The sequence below is a fragment of the Tiliqua scincoides genome, chromosome 9 (genome assembly GCF_035046505.1).
Source record: "Tiliqua scincoides isolate rTilSci1 chromosome 9, rTilSci1.hap2, whole genome shotgun sequence".
Taxonomy (NCBI): domain Eukaryota; kingdom Metazoa; phylum Chordata; class Lepidosauria; order Squamata; family Scincidae; genus Tiliqua; species Tiliqua scincoides.
Window position 1 is genome coordinate 31,504,263 of NC_089829.1, and position 22,034 is coordinate 31,526,296.

A 22,034-nucleotide genomic window follows, 5' to 3' on the forward strand; every position below is an offset into this window, starting at 1 on the left:
AGCTTTTATGCTACAAAAATTTAACATAAATTAGGGGAACCCAACCCTTGTTCTCTCATTAAGCCTCCCTCCTCAGATATGCAGATGTACAAAATACAGTCATCATTTATATATATATATGACTTGTGTGTGCATACACATGCACACATACACACTGTATTTATATACACACACACTGTATATATATGTAAAGGTATACATATATAGACACTGTATATAGAGAGAGACACACACTGTATATATATTATTATTAATATATATATTACACACACACACAAATGACAAATGAAAGCCTGAACTCTCCTGGACAGGGAGCCAGGATGTGCAGGTTCTGCTGCAGTAGCCCCTGGGAGCCGCTGGAGGGCGCGAAGAAGGCGTTCGCAGCGCCGCTCTTGCTTCCCACAGAGCTGTCTCGTTGACTGGAGACCTCTGCGCGGGAGAGTAACATAGAGCCAGGAAAGTCTGTAGAGCTGTGAAAGGGCTAGAGCGATTTAGAGCTAGGAAAGCGCTTAGAGTGACACCGTCGCGTGATATTCCGGGTTTTAAACGTTCCTTAGACTGACGCGAGATGCACTATTCTCGCCCGCGGGCCGCCCGGGGGACCTCCGCCGTTGCGCGCGGTGGGCGAGGAGGCCGCCCGGGGAGCGCCGCGCCCGGACGCAGGCAGGCTGCTCACTTCCGGCGGGGCGGGCGAGGCAAGATGGCGGCCGCGCCCGGGGCGGAAGCGACCTTCTGAGGGAGTTGTCGGTAGCTCTCGCTCGCTCTCTCAGTGCCGCGGCCGTGGGGCTCAGCGTCGGGGCGTCGGTTGGGGGCAGCGCTGGCCACGCGGAGGAGCGTGCGGGGGGCGCGGGGCCGCCCCCGCCTGGCCATGGGCAAGAAGCACAAGAAGCACAAGGCCGACAAGTTCCCCTATGAAGGTGCCTGGGGGGGGCGCGGCCACGCAGGCGGCTCGGTGACGTCAGAGAATGACGTCATCGTGCCCCCTGGCTCAGGGCCCTTAGTGGGCCCCAGTGCTTGTCTGGTGGGACCCCTTTGCTTCCCAGGAGCCTCCAGTAGGGGCAGGTGGAGATCTCCCCCTCCTCTCTACACAATTCAGCTCTCTGCCCCGAGGGGCTCCCAGTCCAGTCCAGTCTCCCTCAAAGGGCGCCCTAGAAGCCCCAGGGAGCCTCCTCCTCCTTTCATGAGCCCCTCACTGCTTTTCTCTGCTTCTCTCACTGAACTCAGGCAGCCTCCCCACTCTGTGGATGGTCTCTGCCCCGAGGGGCTTCCAGTCCAGTCGAGCCTCTTGCAAGGTGCTCCCCTAGAAGCCCCAGGGAGCCTCCTCTTTCCCTGCTTCAGGGCCTTTCATGGGCCCCTCACTGCTTGCCTCTTCTTCTCTCACTGAATTCAGGTGGCTTCCCCACTGTGTAGAAGGACAGGTCTCTGCCCCGAGGGGCTGCCAGTCCACACACTTTGAGAGGGCAGATGCTCTCAAAGTGTGCTCCTAGAAACCCCAGGGTGCCTCGGGTTCCTTCCCTGTTTCAGGGCGCAGTACATTGTGCAGAATGGCAATACAGGTCCCTGCCCCAGGGGTCTTACAGTCTGGGTCAGACTCTTTCAAAATGTGCCCCTAGCAGCCCCGGGGAGCATCTGTTTCTTTCCCTTTTTTAGGGCCTTTGGTGCCCCCCCCCCAATTGTTTGCCTCTTTTTTTCTCTCAATAACCCCAAGTGGTGTCCCCACTGTGCTCTGTGCAGAATGACTGGTCTTTGCCCAGAGGAGCTTCCAGTCTTGGTCAGCATCTCTCAAAGTGTGCTCCTAGAAACCCCAGGGAGTCTCTTTCTCTTTCTCAGGGCCTTTAGTGGGCCCCTCATTGCTTGTCTGTGAGGTCCCCTTTTCCTCCCAAGGTGCATCCAATGTGGGCATGTAGAGATCGCTCCCCTCTCCCACTGTGCTTTGTGCAGAATGGCAATACAGATCTCTGCCCTGTAGCTGAGCAAAGAGCTTATGTAACATATGTGGTTTGCACTCTTCAAGAAAATTCCATCTCGCCTTTCTAACAAGATATCTTTACGCATGTACTAGACCAGTGGTTCGCACACATTTAGAACCAGGACCCACTTTTTAGAATGAGAATCTGTCAGGACCCACCGGAAGTGACATCATCAAGCAGGAAAATTGTTAACAATCCTAGGCTGCAATACTACCCACACTTACCCAGGAGTAAGCCCCATTGACTATCATTATTAAAAGAATATACATAACAGCTTGTTAAAAGTACAGGTCTGTAACATTTACCCAAACATAGTCATATTCCATGGTAGCCTCAAGTCTAATATATTAAAAATAAAATATTGAAATGAATGGGGACCCACCTGAAATTGGCTCGCGACCCACTTAGTGAGTTCTGACTCACAGTTTGAGAAACACTGTACTAGACAATGTAACATTGCTGTTGTATGTATTTTTGCTGCAACATTGCTGTTGCAGTCACACCTGCAACGTGTGACTATTAGTCCAATCCTATGCATATCTATTCAGAAGCGTGCCCAATTGAGTTCAATGGGACTTACTCCCAGGTTAGCGTGTGTAGGGTTGCACCATAGTACTGTACTGTCTTCACTTCTGGGCATTGTATGTATTGGTGAGATAATATACGTGAAGTGCTTTGTGAGTTTGAAATACAGTATATCATTCCGGTTTGGGGGACCTTTAAGGTTCACAGCTATTCAGTTACCTACTGTGTTACACTTGTCGCGTATCTAACAACTTCCTTGTTTTGACCAGACTTTCAATGAGTGATACTGAAATACCTTCCTCTCGCGCATTCAGTTATTAACAGTGCTAAACTCTATGAAATTCAATGTATTAATGTGCATCTTTAACAGGCAGTACCATCAGTTTGAGCCATTAAAACCACCTACTGATTTTTACATTCCTTAACTGCGCACTGCAAATCTATTCATCGATTAAGAAATTAATTTTTAATTATTTATAAGCTAAAGTGAGTGGTGCACTCTTGCATTGAATTGATTGGTGTGTCCATTCCAACTTATTTCTAAAGCTTATCCTGATTTCCTATTCTGTTTGTTTCTTCAAGAATATGTGGAAAAACCTTTAAAGCTCGTTTTAAAAGTGGGAGGAAATGAAGTTGCTGAACTTTCTACTCAGAGCACAGTACATGATCCAACTCTGTATGATGACAAAAATGAACATGAAAAACACAAAGACAAGAAAAGGAAGAAGAGGAAAAAGGCTGAGAAGCTTGTTCCAGGGGAGGAAAAGGAAAAAAAAAAGAGAAAAGTAAAAGTAAGTTCTAGAGCAGTGTTTTTCTCTTTCAGATGGTGTGCTTCAGTGACCTCTGGCACAGTCACCTTGGGAACTCTTTCTTTACATTTTGATTAATTGCATAAATAGGGTTTCAGTACAGTATTATTAGATTCCATAAATATATTTGTGGCTTTGTGCATGAATTCTTGAATCTGTGTATGTGTAATAGCTGGCACCAATTGTATGGGGGGATTTTTTTAAAAACCTATAAAACATTTTAGTCAGTTTTCATTTCCATTCAAAAACCTTTATTGGCATGCATAATACTCATATAATACAAATAAAAGGAGAATCGGAATCAATGCTTGCCCATGACTATATGCTGAAAGCATCTGAATTAGATGTGCTCAATCTATATCGCCTCTTAATAATTAAGTTATATATTTAGCAACTTTTTTGGTTAACTCCTTATTTACTCCCCTCAGCAAATAACAGATTTTATCCTTCTCCTTCCAGCCCAAAGAATTAGAAAGGATCAGATCTAGATGGTGTAAGCAAAGATCCCGATACCAATCACACTGAAGTAACATATGATACATAGATTCAGTAGCACCTACAGTACATTCACACTCTCTGACTTTGCCAGCTGATCCACTGAACCTGCCCGCAAAACATTAGAGGGAAGAACATTATATCTAGCCAGTGTAAAGGCCCGGAGATCTTGGGGATGCGCAGGGAAGCATGGATAGTCTGGCTCCTACCAAAAGAAATTGGGAGCTGGAAATAAAGAGGAGAGTAAACACTATGGGCCCCATTCATATTAAACTTGTCTCTCTGCATCCTGAATGCCAGTTCTCAAGATTCTAAACGCTTGGGCCAAAGGTAAGGAGACCAGCAAATCCACTGAAAGCGCTAATGTCTGAATTTTTCTAATAAAGAGTAATAATCCTGGTGAGAATAAGGAGTCAGATAAAATTCCTTTGAGCAGAACATCCTGATCCAATTGAAAACATGCTCTGAGCTAAAACTCAAATAATCGTATCCAAGCCAACATTTCCAACCTTTGCTGACCCACTTCAATGCAAAGGGTCTCATAAGAGGGTGGAAAGACAAAAAATCTTGTATAAAAAAGCCACCTGCACCTGCTCCACTGAGTTGTTGAAAGCTGACATCCAAATTGGGTTGCCTTATAAAAGAGTTGTGCAGTGGCTTTTGCATTAAAAATCTGTAATGCAGCTGGAATATATGCATTACCGCATGCGCTGAAAAAATGGGAGATGTCCTGAACAGACAGCTTTGCTGAAGTAACCATTGTGTTGTGATACATGACCTAAGAATGTCTGTAATTAAAAAAATGCCCAAATATTTAAATTCCTTTATCTGCTGTATGCTATTGCTTTTAAAACGCCAAGAGGAAAACTTCCAAGACTTTCCATGTTTTAGTCAATTAGTTTGTTTGCCCAAAAGGTAGCATCTACCTATTCCATTCATTATTTATCCAACTTGTAACCAGTACAAGAATGCAACCCCTTTCATGAACTAGTTGGATCAGAATCATTGTATTCCTTAAGTATTATGTCTCTCTTTAAAGTCCTGAAGTAGTGTGCCTTCCAGTAGGGGGAGTCAGTGGGTAAGAATAGATTTGTAGCATTCTGTGTGGCTCCCTAAAATAATTTCCCTAATTATTTTTTTTCTCTTCCTTGAGTAATTAGCAGTCAGAACTTGGCAGCTACTTTTAAGGATTCTTCACTGATCAATTTTACTTATTGTTCACATTCTCAGGAGGAGAAAAAGAAACGAGATAGGGATCGTGGTGAAAATGAAGGAGAAAGAGACTTGAAGTGTCCAACTCCTGTACGTCTGGAACTGCCACACGAAAAACCCCTGGCAAGCAGTTTGGCGAAACAAGAAGGTAATAATAATGATTTAAAACATAATCCTATGTGTGTCTACTCAGAAGTAAACCCCATTGAGTTCAATGGGACTTATTTCCAGGTACGTGTGTATAGGATTGCAGTCTTAACATACTTATTTTTTTTGTCAGCCTCTCAGAGCAGACAACAAAATTACAGTAAGAAGCACAAATATTCTGCAATAGAGCTAGCAGTATATAGTACCAGCAGCCATGACAGTTCCTCATTCGCTTCACCACTGAGATCTAATTGCGTAGAATCTGAAAACTGTTTGTTTGCTTGTGTCTGTTTTTGTTTTGTAAATTAAAATCTATTGTAAATTCTGGTATCTAAGACAAAAGAAGTTAATGTTTACAACCAAGTGACAAACACAGTGAGCTACTGTAGAGACTGGACATGCCTTAGACACTTACCCGTCTCTGGTCTTTCAGGAAGAGCTCCCTGGCAGACTTCCTAGAGACCATAACTTGTGAAGAGGCCTTGTTCCCTCAGTAACACCTAATGCTCATGTCAAAGTGTTAAATCTAGTTAGCCGATAAGTCTTTCCGCTGAGCAGATATGACAGAGTTAGGCTGGCTCCCGCCCCACCATAGCCAGCAAGATCTGGGGGAAAGAAAAGGAGAGAGAAATTATAGTCTGTCAAAACAAGAGCTCTGACAAATTCCTCTTTCACTGTGCAAGTCTGGAACTGAGAGTACCTCCTCCTGCAGGAAGAGGCAAAGCTCTTGAGATTTCTTATAGGCCTGCCTGGTTCAAACAGGAGGACTAACTAACTCAGGTAACCTGTCACTAATGGAGGTGTCATAAAGGTTAACAGGCGGAAGTGGCTTGGTATGTATGCTACTTCGCGTGTAAGATGATATATTAGTATTTCATATGGAAGCGCGCATTTAGGATTTTTTGGGTATTTGCTTAAGTGTTTGTGTGAGATGTTCTTCAATTTCTCTCATTTTGTTTGGCCTAGAAGTGGAGCAGACCCCACTTCAAGAAGCTCTGAACCAACTCATGAGACAACTACAAAGGTGAGTTCCCTGCATGTTTAGTGCTGGTGGTCAGAACAGCTAAGTGGTTTAGTGTACTAGATTAAGCTGGTCCCAAGACATGCTCTGAGGCAAATGATCCAGCCCCCTTTCTGAGGCCAAGCAGATCCAAGTCTGGTCAGTGCTTGGGTGGCTGCCTGCCTCAGAAATTCCCTGAACGCTGCCTTCAGTTCCATGGTGGAAGAATAGTGGCACATCAGTGTAATAAATAAACAAAAGCTGTTTGCCAAGTAGTCCTAAAAATGTTTACTTGGAAGTACAGGTTGGCCCTTGGTATCTGCAGGGGATGTGCTCCTGCCCCCCCCCCCGAAGATACCAAAACCTGCGGATAATGGAATCTGTGGGCAGGCCATCAGAGGACCTCTGGATGCAACTGGAATTTTCTTCCAGTTGTGTCTGTAGGTGTTCTGAGGCCAAAGAAGCCACACTACTCAGAAAGCCAACCAAAAGGCACTTCTGTCACACCCAGGAGGTCAGGTGGGGCCTCCAGCACAGGTTTGTAACCCACGCTGAGCCAAATCCACAGGTTTGGGATGTGCAGATAAAAAGGGTCCACTTGTAAGTCCTATTTCCCTCAGTAGGTTTTAGTGCCAGTAACAGTGCATAGGATTGCAGCCTTGTTCTTCTTTCTGAACTGAGGGTGTGTGGACGTTGTGCTGGTGTGCTAGAATAAGCAATTACACAGAGTGGCAAACAAGTGCATATTGGAACTGTGCCCTCAGCATAAAGGGGATGGCTAAACATACATCCCGATTACCTTTGTTCAATATTAGTTTTGACTTTTACAAATCCTGGAAAATTACTGGTATCTGGGCCTGTGATTCATAAACCACCTGCAGTTTTTATTGAGCCTCAATGTGAATGAGTGGTTTGTGGTCTGTGGTTTATCCTGCTTCAGAGGAATTTGGTGTCTTTTAATAGGAAGGACCTGTCAGTAGTATTCTCTTTCCAAATCCATGTAATCATCATATGACTGCCAGCAGAATAGACTAAGTATGGCAAGCATTGCAGCAAAGTTAATATAGATAATATTGCAATGTGTGTCAGGCTAAGCATTAAATAGGCAATAGCTGAAGAAGGGAAGCAAAGATCCATTTTGACCACTCCAGCTCTACGCTTCTTTGGTGACTGGGGCCAAAATCAGCATCTGCCTTTCAAATTAGTGCAGGATGGTGTGATTTGTGGCTGAAGATAAGGACTTTTCCTTTGCAACATGAAGGTATGCTGGAAAGAGAGGAGGAATGGATTTTAGTTTACACTTGATGAGATTTAGGCTACTGGGTGTGCCCCTTCTCTATCTATTCTGCATCTTGTCCATTTTAGGAATGCTGTTACTTTTGTCTTAGGAGCTCTCATCTGAGCAGTACCTTGTATGCATGCAGGGGCTTTGGGCAGTCAGTTTTCCCCGTTGCCGATATTGCATACCTTTGTGTTTTGAAAGAGAGGCAGAAAAATGTGATCACCGTGGTTTGTCTTGGAAATGACAAGCACATTTTAACAATAAAACACTGGCCATTGGGTCCTTTTTTGGTGGCAATGGAAAGGGCTGCTTCCAGGCAGCACCTCTGCAACTTGAAAGAAGAGCGAGCTTGCGGTGGGCCAGCTATCTCTTGTTTCAGTTCAGTTCTGTGGTTGCTTTCAAGTTGGACTCTTCCCTCTTGTTTAATACTATGCTCTGTCTGTTCTTTGTTATAAAAATGAAATGTAAAAGGCTCTTCTTTTCATTTCTTCACAGAAAGGATCCAAGTGCTTTCTTTTCATTTCCTGTGACTGACTTTATTGCTCCTGGCTACTCCATGATCATTAAACACCCAATGGATTTTAGTACCATGAAAGAAAAGATCAAGAACAATGGTTACCAGTCCATCGAAGAACTGAAGGTGCTTTTAATTTGTATTTTAACTGCAGAGGGGAGGACTGAACATTGACACTTGCTGGTACTTGCAATTCCATTGTGCAGGTTTTTTCAATTTTATTCATTTTGAGGCTGAACTTTCATAGTTATGAACACACAGAATCAAAAACTGGCACATCTGGCTTGAAGAGTGTTTTCTACTCACTTTCTTTAGATAAAGTGATTCTTTTGTGCCTGTCTTCAGGAGATGCTTTTTAACATGGACTTGTAAGATGTTAGTGATCAGTATGTCTGTTGCGGGAGGGGCGGAACTGAATGGTTGAAATGTGTTTTAATAATACTGGTATCTTGGAGCATCAGGTAAACATCTTCCTAGAGAATGTGTTTAGAATTGTGTTTTATAGTGACAAAATGATTTAAAGGGAACTGTCGGAAAGAAGCCATGCCATACAAGGCAATGGTAAGGTCTCATTCTCTCACCTTGCCGTGATAGGGGTTTTGCCTTCTCAAATAAAATAGTTGTTTTAGATAACAAATTAAGCATTTTTAAAAATCCAAACCTTATGGGTTAAAAATATGCAGCTCATCTCTTGCCTACTATTTGGCATTGCATTTCAAAATTCCTCTCCATCCCTCCCTCTATTTGTAGATTGTAAATAGAAGACTATAAGACCTATCTCGTTCCTTTTTTTCTGCTTCCAACCTGAAATACAACCCTGTGATCTCCTGGGAAAGCTGTCTGTATTGAGCTTCGCTTTCACTTGTATGTTAATATTATGTATCTGGTTGTCAGATGTCTGTCATAAGGATCTTTGGCCTTAGACAAAATCTGTCTTCTCTAACATATGTCAGCTGCTGGCCTGGTATACTGCAAGCTCATATCTAAGGAATGGGGCAGGAAGCAACACCTGGAGGCTTATGCCACACATAAGAGGCAGCATGGATTCAGCACTGGTGTCTCCCATCCCCTCTTTTCTAACAATAGGGAGACAGGGCAGCTGCTCAGCAGTCAAGCTCCTGCTTTGATGCAGAAGGTTTGAGGTTCATTTCCCGATATCTCCAGGAAAGGCCCTTGCCTACAGCCATGGAGACCCACTGTCAGTCAGGGTAGACAATACCGAGCTAGATGAATCAGTGGTTTAGCTCAACAGAAGAGAGCCTCATATGTTCAAATTCTTTTCTCCATCTTTGTCTTTTGCTTTTAGTAACAAGCAGCACTGTCTTTGGAGCAGGGATAAGAGAGGGACTATTGAGACTGAAGACAGGACAGGGATGTGGTGATGATGTACATTTTCTTATCTGTGTATACGCACAAACATACACTGCATTTGAGCTTTTGATGTGGCAGGCAGCATCTCTGAGTTGCAACATGGCACTCGTTGCTAAGAAATTGGAGGAGAGCTTGCCCGTGACTAGTGACTGACATCTTCCCTCATGATGTGGGAGGCTGCATTTAGCAGTATTCCATCATGTCAGAGTTCTGCTTGGTTATCTTCTTGCTCAGCTGTTTGTGCACCATTCAGATTTCCACACCTGTTTCATATAAAGTGAGATACATATTAGAATCTGCCATTTGTGAATACTATTGAGACAAGTTGTTAATTTCTTTAGTTAGTACATATGTTGGACAATAGGTGTTTTTTTAAAAAAAGCTGTTACAAGAAACAGTCCTATTCGTGTGTCTTGGTTTTTCTGTTGATTCAGGACAACTTCAAACTGATGTGCACCAATGCCATGATCTATAACAAACCGGAGACCATTTATTATAAGGCTGCAAAAAAGCTGCTGCACTCAGGACTGAAAATACTAAGTCAGGTAATAGACACGGTTGAGAGGGGAAAAAAACTGTTCCAGTGTAGCTTGAGGGATTTGTGTTTTGTTCTAAGCTTCCACCAAAACTTTTTGAAATCCTGTCTGTTCTTCTTAAAAAGAAAAAGGGGAAGTCCTTATTTTGATTTCTATGGGGAGAGGCTGTAACTCAGTGATAGCCCAATCCTAAGCTGCCTGGCATGTAGGGCTGCCACAGCGCCGAAAATGGCTGCCACGGCATCCTGAGCGCAACCAGGCAGCTGCTGGTGGCTCCTTGGAGAAAGAGGACATTCGTCCCCTTCCCCTGTTTAAGGAAGTAGCTCCACAATGGAGCTACTCGATTCTGTGGCAGCTCTGGAGCTGTCGCAGAATCAAAACATTCCATCTTGGGCCACGAGGCCCCACATGGAGCTCAGGATCCAGTGGAGCTGAGCTCCACCAGTCCCGCCCCACTCCCTCTCCCATCATGCCTCCTCCCCACCCTCCTCCACTGCCTCTACACTGCCCGGTGGTTCGGGCGACTGCCGAACAGTGGAGCACTGAGGAAAAGCAAACGGGCTTTATGGCACATTTGCAACAGTGCACACTGGTGGTGAGCTGGCGTGTACTGTTTAGGATTGGGCTCTGAGAGAGCACACATTTGGTATTCCAGCGGTTCCAAGTTCAATCCCTGACACCTCCACCAGTGAAGGTATGGGGAGACTTCTAGCGGAAATTATGGAGGGCTGCTGGTTTACTTGCTTACTTGACTTCAATTGATTTTGCCTCCAAGAATCCCTAAAACCGCTTTTTACAATATTCAGTTAGTGCAGAATTGAGCAATTGCTTGGGGATAAAGGCTTCAAGCCTTGCTGCCTTCTCTCCCCTCAACACTGCCTTTCCCCTTCTTTTTCCAAAAGCTCCTTGTACTTTCTCCTTGAAACTAAAAGGAAGGTGTTTAAATCACAGACTAGAAGTGTGACCATGTTTCGGGGGCAGAAGTGATCAAGTTCTTTTTAAAATGTGGTTTGTTTTTGTTAGGAAAGAATTCAGAGCCTGAAGCAGAGTATAGACTTTATGGCAGACCTTCAGAAAAGCAGAAAGCAGAAAGATAAAGCAGATCTACAGTCTGGTGGAGAAGATGACGACGGTGTTTTGAAAGATGCAGGCTCCACAGAAGCAGACCTCAGAGTCTTTAAAACTCCCAGCAAAGAACACAAGAAGTAATTACTCTGCAAGGGGCTGCGTGTTTCTTTTTATTTTAACAACACTGAATGTAGCGATAATCACTAGCTTAGGTCTCTTTAAAAGAGGGTTGGATCGATTCATGAAAGAAGAACAGAGGTCTGTCAAGGGCTATTTGCCAGGATGGCTACATGGCAGTTCTTTAGACAGGTAGTTCTGCTGAATATCTGTTACTGGAGAGGAGACAGCAGCAGAAAAGGGCTGTTGCTTTCATTTCCAGAGACCTCTGGTTGGTCACTGTGGGCAAAAGGGTGCTGGGATAGGTGGACCTTTGGTCTGATCTTCTCTTCTTTAAATGGTTATAACCTAAAGAACTTTCTGGAACTGATACACCCCAAAATCAGATTGTTTGGAAATACCTTGGAATTCAAGCACTCTTTCTTTGCTAGAACTGCCAATGGACAAAATTCTGGAGGATTGAAAAGGAAGTACAAGTCCTCACTTAAAGTCACTTCATTTTTAAGTTGTTTCATTATAAAGTTGATGAGAAAAAGAATTGATTCCCAACTGGGGCTGCTGCTTGGGTGGAGTTTGCCCATTCTGTATTGCACTCATTTAAAAGCAGTTTTTGCATAGGTGCTGTTAAAACGTTTTCATGCCCTTAAGTACACTGGATGAGAGCAATATTGCGTGTACGTTAAATTTTGTTTAACAATTTTTTTTGTTCAGAAAAGACAAGGATCTCCTTGAAGAAAAAATAAGGAACAGCAACTTAGAAAGGGAACAGGAGCTGATTGAACGCATCATTAGAGAATCGGGAGGAAAATTAACAAAGCGACCTGCGAATGCACAGGTAAAGAGGCACCTGCCCATCGCCCTGGAAAGCCGTGGGTGGCATTTCATGTGAATAAAGCAGTTCTTGATTTGAAGTTCATGCTGATGAATGTTGTTAATAAATCCAGATCATGTCTCCCCATATCCATTGAGGGAAGCTACGAGCAAAACAGTCTGTTTAAAGTATGTCTGGAAGTCTCCTAGTCACTTTGTAGGCTGTGCAAAAGAGACTCATTTTAATGGCTTGGTGTTGATTTCAGTGTGAGTTTGAAAGAAGAAAACCGGATGGCACAACCACCCTGGGACTTATCAATCCAGCCGAAAATAACGCAGCAGGTATTATGTGCAATGAACAACTTAATCTTTCCTCTTGGTGTGTGTGTTAGTGACAGATTTCCGCATCCTGTAGGGGCATTGCAGGCCTCTTGAGGCTGTGCCAAGCTCCTTTAGAAAGGGGGAAAACCTTCATTAAAACTCCCGTGGAGCACCTGGCAGTTTCTGATCTGTGCTTGAGTTAAACGGGTCCCTGATTGAGCAATTAATCAAGTAGAGCACCAAATGGCTTGTTCTTCATTAGAACTCGGAGGATGCCTCCGACGCATCCTCAGCATCACCTGGCAGGACAAAGTTCCAAACAACACAGTCCTGGAACGTGCTGGAATCCCTAGCATGTATTCACTGCTGAAACAGAGACGCCTGCGTTGGCTCGGTCATGTTGTGAGAATGGATGATGGCCGGATCCCAAAGGATCTCCTCTATGGAGAACTCGTGCAAGGAAAGCGCCCTACAGGTAGACCACAGCTGCGATACAAGGACATCTGCAAGAGGGATCTGAAGGCCTTAGGGATGGACCTCAACAAGTGGGAAACCCTGGCCTCTGAGCGGCCCGCTTGGAGGCAGGCTGTGCAGCATGGCCTTTCCCAGTTTGAAGAGACACTTGGCCAACAGTCTGAGGCTAAGAGGCAAAGAAGGAAGGCCCATAGCCAGGGAGACAGACCAGGGACAGACTGCACTTGCTCCCGGTGTGGAAGGGATTGTCACTCCCGGATTGGCCTTTTCAGCCACACTAGACGCTGTGCCAGAACCACCTTTCAGAGCGCAATACCATAGTCTTTCGAGACTGAAGGTTGCCAATATATTAGAACTCGGTTTGATTCAGGGAATAGTAACCTAAAATCTTGTAACATTCCAATTCTAGTTTTCTGTGGATACCTTGCTGAAGTATTTGCAGACTTATTCATGGTGTAGCTTAGTGGCGGAGCTCATCCTTGCATGCAAAAGATTCCAGGTGCTATCCTTGGCATCTTCTGCTGAAAGGACATTGGATAGCAAGGCTAAGAGAGAGGTCAGCCTGAGAAACTGAGGAGCTGCTGCTTGTCAGAGAGGACTGTACTGGACTAGATACACTGATTCAAACCAGTGGGTTTCATTCACTAGGATGCTGGGGGCCTCGGAGCAACGTCCTCCCACTGCCCCCTGCTGGTTGGGCACTGCTGCTTAGTGCTACTAAGGGTTCAAGGTTTCACAGGCCTGTGAAACTGAGGATCAGAAAAACCTAGAAAAACTTTTTTTTTAAATTTATGGTTGTTTTATATAAACTTAGGGTGCTGATTCCAAAAAAGGCATCAGTTTTGCTATATCTAGTTTCGCAGATACAGCATAGCTTTTTAGTGAATTGTCCCTCACAGGGAAGCTACTTGAACCATTCACTAACAGAGCTATGTTATATCTTCAAAACGAGACATGATAGGGCAGAACTTATGCTATTTTTTGAATTGACACCCCAAATAAACCCAGGAATAGGTCTAACTTTTAAGACAGCAAAATGTGTATTGGCCTGTATTATCGGTCTAGCCATGCAGGACTTCTGATAAGTGTGGTTCTTCGATCATTACCCATCCTGGCCAATTCCTGTCACCACTCCTGGGCAGCTTCTGATTATGATAACTGGAAATTATATCCTAAGTCCTGCCTTTGGCAGTTAGTCCTGCCTAAGTCTCATTGGTTTTGATGAGATGTGGTCATGAGTAACTAAACTTATTATATGGTCTAAGATGAATTAATTCTGATTCTTGTCACTTATAGTTCAAATTACTATTAGACTAGTTCTTGTTCAGTATTTAAATGAATGAAAAAAGTTGGAAAATTCTATTCTGAGGCTGGGTCTTAATGACTTGTAGCCAAACCAAGAACTAAGATGCTTCTAAGAAAAAATGGGTTTGTACACACAAAGGCTTGAGAAAAACCCTATGAATGCTGCGGGACGGAAATGTTTACATACACTGAGATTCCTTTGAAAAGAAAGAACCTTGTGAGTCGCATAACTGTTCCTTGTTCGTGTCTTATTCCCTTGGGTGGCAGAACTAGGTCACGGCTCTGCAAAGCTGGGGGTGACTGCCGGGAGGCTTCAGTCAGGTGTAAATACGCTGCAAGGGTTCAAAGAGGACAAAAGAAACAAAGTTACTCCCGGTAAGTAGTGCTGCTGCGGAGAAAAAATAAACAAACAAATGAAATCAAGCAAGCAAGTAAAAGTGGGCATGAGGATTGTTCCTTTTGTACTGTATTTTACACACACAAGTGCATTTATTCATAGTGCAACCCAGTTTAAAATAGATATTCTTATATTATGTATCTTTTGTAATAAGCTATACCCTGAACATATTAACAGCTTTGCACATTCAGTGCTTAAAATTCAACTGAGGGCCCGATCCTATCCAACTTTCCAACACTGATGAAACCGCGTCAACAAGGCATGTGTTGCATCCTTCAGTGGGATAATGGTCACGGAGTCTTCTTCAGTGTAAGGGAACATTTGTTCCCTTACCTTGGGTCTGCATTGCCGCTGCATTAGCACTGGAAGGTTGGATAGGATTGGGCCAGACTGCAGTTCTGTGCCCACTTCTGTATGAGTACGTTTCAGAGTAATCAAAGGACTTTAGATTCAAATAAATGGATACCGCATAAGCTGACCGTCCTGCATTTATGAAAGCTGAGTATAATCAGAAGATATAGTCTGATCTTTGCTAATGTGTTAAGTGAGACTAAACACTTTCTGAGTTACAGAAATCTGTGTACCCTGTATTCAAAAGCATAAACAAATGATTGATGACTCTTTAAGTTATCTGTGCTGTGTCAGAGTCGTGATTTCACTAACGTTTAAATGCTCAGGCATGAGCTTGGATATTTGTGCACTGTTAAACTAATTCTGATTTGCAGAAGCATATCCTTCCTTGAGATTGGGCCTTGTATTCTGGTTAAATCCAGTTGAGATGCCATTAACAAAAGTGGCTGTTTGAATGGATCAGGAGCTACTGAATGTAGCTCAGGTATGGTAGGATGCCCAGTCCCATGACCTTTTATGCAAGGCAAAAATGGGTAGGATCACGTGACCCAGCGCTGACAAACAAGGTCCTGCCACCTGTACTGGTGTGACATTGTGACCTCGAACTTGAGTATTACCTGAAGAATTGGACCTATGGCAGAGTAGAACAGATGCATGCTGCAATTGCACAATATCCAGGACCCTGTAGTAGATAGAGGAGGGTTTCTTCACCACGGCCAGGGCAGAAACAGTTTAAAACACTTCTAGGTTTTAGACACAACTAGAAACAGTCTTCCAATGAACAATGCCTGCGAAGAAAGAATCTGTTTTTCAAAGTTCTGCTGGTGGCATTGGAACATTATTTCTAAGCATTTTGAATGTGATATTCTGCCTCCTGCATAGAGACTACTGCCTGCTATTCTTTTTCCATTAGTGATGTACTTGAACTATGGGCCATTCAGCTCTTACGCTCCAGCTTACGATTCCACCTTTGCAAATATCAGCAAGGATGATTCGGATTTAATTTACTCCACTTATGGGGAAGATTCTAATCCAGGGAATTTTAAGTAAGTATTCAGCAAGCAAACAGGCCTGCTTCTCTTTTGGATGCTGGTGGCTTGGTTGAACTGAAAATGTATTTTGGAACTTTTTCATCTGGGGAAAAGAGTACTTGTTTTCCTGTAGCTAGCACTTCCACTAGCATAGGAGAACAGACAGTTAATCCAGGATTTTGTCTGCTTGTTTTTGACTAGTGACATTGAGAGAGGAAGAATTTTGTTTGATCACATTCTTTGCATGCCACCAAATCTAAATCTTTAGTTTTTCATGTTCTTTCTGAAGTAACACAAGTTTCTCAGTTGTTTGTTTTTACGTTTCATTCAACAGATGTGTGTAAACGCACACACATAGGAACAAGGGAAATATTTTGGCTTTCCTTTGTAAGAATTCTGCATATCAATCAGTCTTTTTCTTTTTCCTTTGCCGCTGTTGCTCTGATCGATTCCCTTAGTGGCTAACTTTGGTGAGAAAGTGGTTTTGGGGTCAGGGAACAGGCTGTAGTCATCAGCCTAAACTTTGTTGGGGGAGACTGTGGCTAAGAATGGTAGAGTCCTCATCTTCACTGACTGCAGACTGCACAAAAGGCCTTTTGATGCTGAAGATCCTGAATCAGCAGTTGTAAAGGGTTCAATCAGATCTGATCATGTTTGGACTTTTTTTTTCTTTTTTCAAGGATTAGATTCATGCTGCTAGAGCTCTGAATCTGGTTGCCTGGAGACCATTTTCTGGTTGTCAACAGCAGCAGGTGACCTATAAATGACACGTGTGATGTAAACATTAAGAACTATTAAAGAAGCCTTGCATCCTTTGAGGAAGCTAGATTACCTTGCAGCAGAAGCAGGGTCTTCTCTGCAACAGAAGAAGCGACCCCAGTGTCGTGGAGCTCTCTATTGAGGGATCTGTGCAGCCCTCTCATTGCTAGTTTTCCAGAAGTGAGGAAAAAAAAAATTTGTTTGAGTTTCCCTTTAAAAATTAATTGCTTTGGTTTTTTCCCTTGTCCTTACATGTATCTCTACTGTGATACTTTCTTATATTATGGATTTTGGTCAGATTTATTTGGTGTATTTTAATTTGTATCTTACTGGGTGTTCTTTTTGTTTTTGTTTTTACTTTGTAAGGAGACCATTTACCAAAGATTAACTAACTTTCTTTTTCATTGTTCCTTAGCATTAATGAGTTTTTGGCAAAGTCTCAAGACTACCCATATGTCATGGCTGACAGCTTGTTGGATGTCTTGACCCAAGGAGGGCATTCTCGCTCGCTCAGAGAACTAGAGATGGTGAGACTACTTGTGAGTTATTGGCTGCAAATGGCAAGGTGAAAATTACAGGGCTCATAACATAATGAGGAAGGACATTCTGGATCCATCATCTGACTCTAAGTCAGTTTCTTTTGTTCAATTTTTTTTCCTTTTTAACATGTTGTAACTAATGAGGGCATCTGGAAACCAATCATGTTTAGGCTTCCTTTTGTTCTGTTAAATGAGCTAGTTGCAGAGTAGGGATGGAAGGGGGACTTTCCAGCTATGGTTGGAAAAGGTTTAAACCTGCTATCGATGTCAATTCATTCTGTTTGCTCCTTCCGAAAGCAGATCTTGGAAGGAGCTCTTCTATAGAGAATGCCTTGCCTGTCATTTTTCCATCAGTTATGTAAAAAGTTGTGATCATAAACTTGGTAAGAAAAAAAATATAATGACTCTCAAGTTTCACTGGATCTACACTAGTATAGTGGTTTAGTTTCTTCACTGAATTGAGAATTTAAATGAAAATCTACCCACTGTAGACTACCAACTACCGTTACCTGGTGTTTACGCTAACTTACCAGACCTTTGCGTAGGCAGCTTCCCAGATGACTACCTTTGAATGTACCCTTCGGATAAGCATTGACTTGCCTCCCTTGACTTCTGCTGGGGTGCTACAGACAACCAACTTGTTGTATGATTCTGTGCATGCTGGGGCCAAACTCTGCTTGATTTCTTATCATTGAAAAGCAGCCTTCTGGCACCACTTCGTTACTTCTGCTTAACAGGGTGGCCAAACCGTGACTTGCAAGCCACATGTGGCTCTTGCACATGCACTGTGTGGCTCACAGAAATATGTTGGCTGCAGTGGCATTCCCAGAGGGGGGGCACAGTGCTAGGTTTTGCAGGGCACCTCTACGTGCTGTGTTAGCTGCCCCTCCCACTTGCTTTCAGAGCCATTCCAGGTGGTGAGAGCAACCTGGAGAAGATGCCTCCACTTCCCTTTTGCCGCCTAGAATGGCTCCAAAGGCAAGGGGGAGGAACCACTTACACAGCACATTGAGGTGCCTGCAAAACTTAGCACTGTAACCCCCCTACGCTACTGGAGGAACTATGCTCTTGTGAAGGAAGAGGGGGAAAATGGATCCATATCAGTGACACAACAACCCACTTTGCCTGAGTCCATAATAGTTGTTCCATTGAACCTTTTTATGGATAAAATCCAGTGTTTTGACATGTCCTAACCGCACCTGTTCCTTTACCAGATGCAGCCAGCAGAGGAGGCTGAAGGGTTGCGTGAAAGGGCAGACACAACAAAAGACATAGAGGTAAATATTCTGTGGAAGACTTTCTAAACTTGGGAACTACTGAAAGTGTCCAATGCAAGCAAGTTTACAGAGATGTGTTCTGTTGGACTGACTTTGTCTTCAAGCAAAAAGGCTTATGTGAAAGTGGCCAACTAGGATGTAACATACAGCATTGGGGATAATGTTTCAGCTCTGGGGATAATCTTCCACGTGTAGAAAACAAAAACTGGCCAAGTATGCATGCCTTATTCTGTCCTTAATTGCAGCAGCTAGGATTTTCCAAAACCTGCAATAAAATGGACAGTTTGTAGTGTGCAGGTGTTTTGTTTTAATGCCTTAGAGCTTTGCAAGTTCAGACGTTGTGCTTTCTATATTCTTACTAAGTTGTTGTAAGGAGAAGAACATTTCACATAAGAAAGTACTGCTGAGTCTGTTCATAGACCATCAGATTTCACTGGTGAAGGAGTGAGATTTTGGAAACTGGTTTTCAGGGCCACACTCTTCAAACATGAGGCACAAACATGTTGGTGAAATATCCATCTGATAGTGTTTTATGATCTACTTATTAACCCATTTTTGCCCAGCCCATAGGTGTACACATTTGTTCCCTGTTGCGTATATGCAATGTTGAGCAAAAAGGGTTTAAAGAGTAATAGAGAACCTTAAGGTAGTATTTAAATGATGCATGCTGTTCTTGTATACCTTGATTTGTAGTAAAGTTGGAAAACACATACTTAACATACAGTTGTAAAATTGTCTTTTATATTGTGATGCAAAAAGGAGCTTGGCCAACGTATGTCAAAGAACCGCAAGTGGCTCACGAGCCGTGGCTTGGCCAGCCCTGGTATATGTTCTTGCTCAGTCTTTAAACATGTATTTGCTGCTCTGCATAGATCATGGAAACTGATGCAACCTGCCAGTTGGACTCTTCCCTTACTAAGGAAAGGCTGACAGCACTGAGAGCAGTAACCAATTTTGGGATCCAGGCAGAGGAGTTTGACTCTGAAGGTGAGTGTGGAATTAACGTGGAAAGGTGCTGTTTGTCATGGTCTCTTAGCACATTCCAGCCCAATTGAGCTTTGCCATATTACATATGCTGAAGTATGGACAATTGTCCGCATCTTCTCTTTAAACAGAAGCAGAAGTCTTTCAGAGAAAACTTGATGAAACCACAAAATTACTCAGGGAGCTCCAAGATGCTCAGAATGAACGCCTGAGTACGAAACCTCCTCCAAATATGATTTGCCTTTTGGGCCCATCTTATAAAGAGATGCACTTGGGTGAGTTCACACAGCTCATGACATCTTTAATAAACCATACCTTTCAAGGACCTTCTGAGGCAGTCTCAAAGTATGCATTAGAAATGAGGGCTTGGAATGACTTGTGTATGCAACTTAAACCTTTGTCAAGGTGTAGTTGTGAACAATGCACCTTTTTTAACATATTCAGATTATGCTGCTAAGCACACACAAATAGAATCAGGTTTGTGTCTAAAATTCTGTAGTCAGTTTTTTGCAGAATAGCTTTCTGACTACTTTTCTTTGGACAACAGGTAGCAGATTCTTTACATTGCATACTGTTGCTTTTGCTAACTTATCTTATGGGTGTTTTTCTCTGCCTGCCATCTAAAGCAAGTTTTCTAATAGGGGAGCCACTTTCTATTTTCAGTGAGACAAGCTAAGAGAACAAGAGCAGACCTGCTAGATCAGACCTCTTGCTGCTCTTAGAGGCCAACCAGATGCTTCTGTGAAGTCCCCAAGCAGGACTTCATGACTATAGCCCTCTTCGCCCTCCTGACTGGTACTCTAGGTACTAGACATTTCAGACTGGTTTGAATGATGCTTCAGCAGTTGAACTCTCACAGTTGTGGGATAAACAGACTACAAGTGCACACACCACTCAGTGGCCTGCTGGGGCTATTTACTGGGGGAGAAGGGAGTTTTGGCTGATCCACCTCCTACATCCACTTCTATTATTACATTTAAAGTAGTACTAGGGTCCATTTGGACAGCCGCTGCCCCTGCAGGGAAAGGTCAGCAGATAGAGCATTATTGAGCCAGTCCTATTTTTAGAGTGCTCATGTCTAATGACCAGCCCTAGACTAAGGCTGTAATCCTGTACCTACACTCCTGGTAGTAAACCCTGTTGAATACATGTTGGCAACCTTCAGTCTCGAAAAACTATGGTATCGCGCTCTGAAAGGTGGTTCTGGAACAGCATCTAGTGTGGCTGAAAAGGCCAATCCGGGAGTGACAATCCCTTCCACACTGGGAGCAAGTGCAGTCTGTCCCTGGTCTGTCTCCCTGGCTATGGGCCTTCCTTCATTGCCTCTTAGCCTCAGACTGTTGGCCAAGTGTCTCTTCAAACTGGAAGAGGCCATGCTGCACAGCCTGCCTCCAAGCGGGCCGCTCAGAGGCCAGGGTTTCCCACTTGTTGAGGTCCACCCCTAAGGCCTTCAGATCCCTCTTGCAGATGTCCTTGTATCGCAGCTGTGGTCTACCTGTAGGGCGCTTTCCTTGCACGAGTTCTCCATAGAGGAGATCCTTTGGGATCCAGCCATCATCCATGTTGAATACAATGGGGCTTAGTTCTGAGTGGGCATGCAAAGGATTGTACTATGTTAATCTCTTTTAAAAGTCATCTATGCAAAACTACAACCAGAGCAGTACTGAGGTTTATAACACAATCATGACAATTATTGTAACTTCTTTCCAGCGGAGAGAGTGACCAGTAATCTAAAAGAACTGGCACAGCAAGTAGCTCCTGGTGATATTGTGAGCACCTATGGAATCCGTAAAGCAATGGGGATTTCAGTCCCTCTTCCAGATGTCGTGGACAACTCAGTCGACTTAACAGATGGTGAGTAACTACCCTGCATATTTCGACACAGGACAACAGTCTAGAAACACTCAGAAAGGGCTTGCTCCTTTGATTATGGGTAATACAGCCTGCAAGCTAACATTTAAGACTACCAGCCACATAGGAGATTAACACTTTTCTGTCCTTTAAACTTGGCTTCTGGAATATGAGGCACAGAATACAGTAAATAGAACAACTTATAATGAATCCAATTTCACCATAGGTGGGCTCGATAACACTCAAGTTGCAGGCTTGCAGAGTGCTTCCCTAACATGCTGCAAAGCATCGTTGTGCCCCAGACTACCTAGTGGAAGCGATCCCAAGGCATTCAGGGGCATGACAAGAACAAGGAAGTGGGTTGCTGGTAGCCATACAATGTTCAGTTGCAGAGGATTTTTTCATTTTAAAGTTGGTCAGCAGTTCTCAGTGTTGAATGCAACAACTTCATAAGGATTTGCTGTAGCTAATATATACCATTGATTAAAATGCTTAATGCTTTTTTTGATACATCTGTTCAAATAGCCAGAAAACTAATCTACATTCATTGGTTTCTTTTAAAACAAAATAAGGTTAATCTTGTTTTAAATACTGTTTTGCAGATATACAAGAAACTTCAAAAGCAACCACTTTTGTTGAAAATGAATGTGAACCAGTTGGTACATGATGCTTCAACTGTTTAGTTATGACAGTGTTTTTTGAGATTTGTCCCAGTGCATGCATGTGCTCTTTGTATAGTTTGGTGTTGAGGATTGTCTGTGGAATATTTGAGTTCTTAATAAAATATTTTAAAAATCAAATTGGTCCTGTTCTATTGTAAGTGCTGACTACAGAATATTAAGCAAGGGTCACAATCTGTTTCCACATTTTATAATAGCCAAACCACTGT

The 22,034-nt window shown here is 43.3% G+C and overlaps 1 protein-coding gene across 1 annotated transcript; it reads left to right on the plus strand.

Annotated features, from left to right (window-relative positions):
• Positions 1-690: 690 nt before the first annotated feature.
• Positions 691-21,945, plus strand: BRD7 (bromodomain containing 7). Its single transcript, XM_066637093.1, has 17 exons — positions 691-917; positions 3,078-3,286; positions 5,030-5,159; positions 6,125-6,182; positions 7,936-8,080; positions 9,760-9,870; positions 10,885-11,066; positions 11,758-11,881; positions 12,123-12,198; positions 14,224-14,331; positions 15,618-15,750; positions 16,910-17,021; positions 18,248-18,310; positions 19,183-19,297; positions 19,426-19,569; positions 21,005-21,148; positions 21,748-21,945. Exons 1-17 carry the CDS (start codon positions 869-871, stop codon positions 21,810-21,812), a joined length of 1,968 nt encoding a protein of 655 aa, XP_066493190.1. The 5' UTR covers positions 691-868; the 3' UTR covers positions 21,813-21,945.
• Positions 21,946-22,034: the final 89 nt, after the last annotated feature.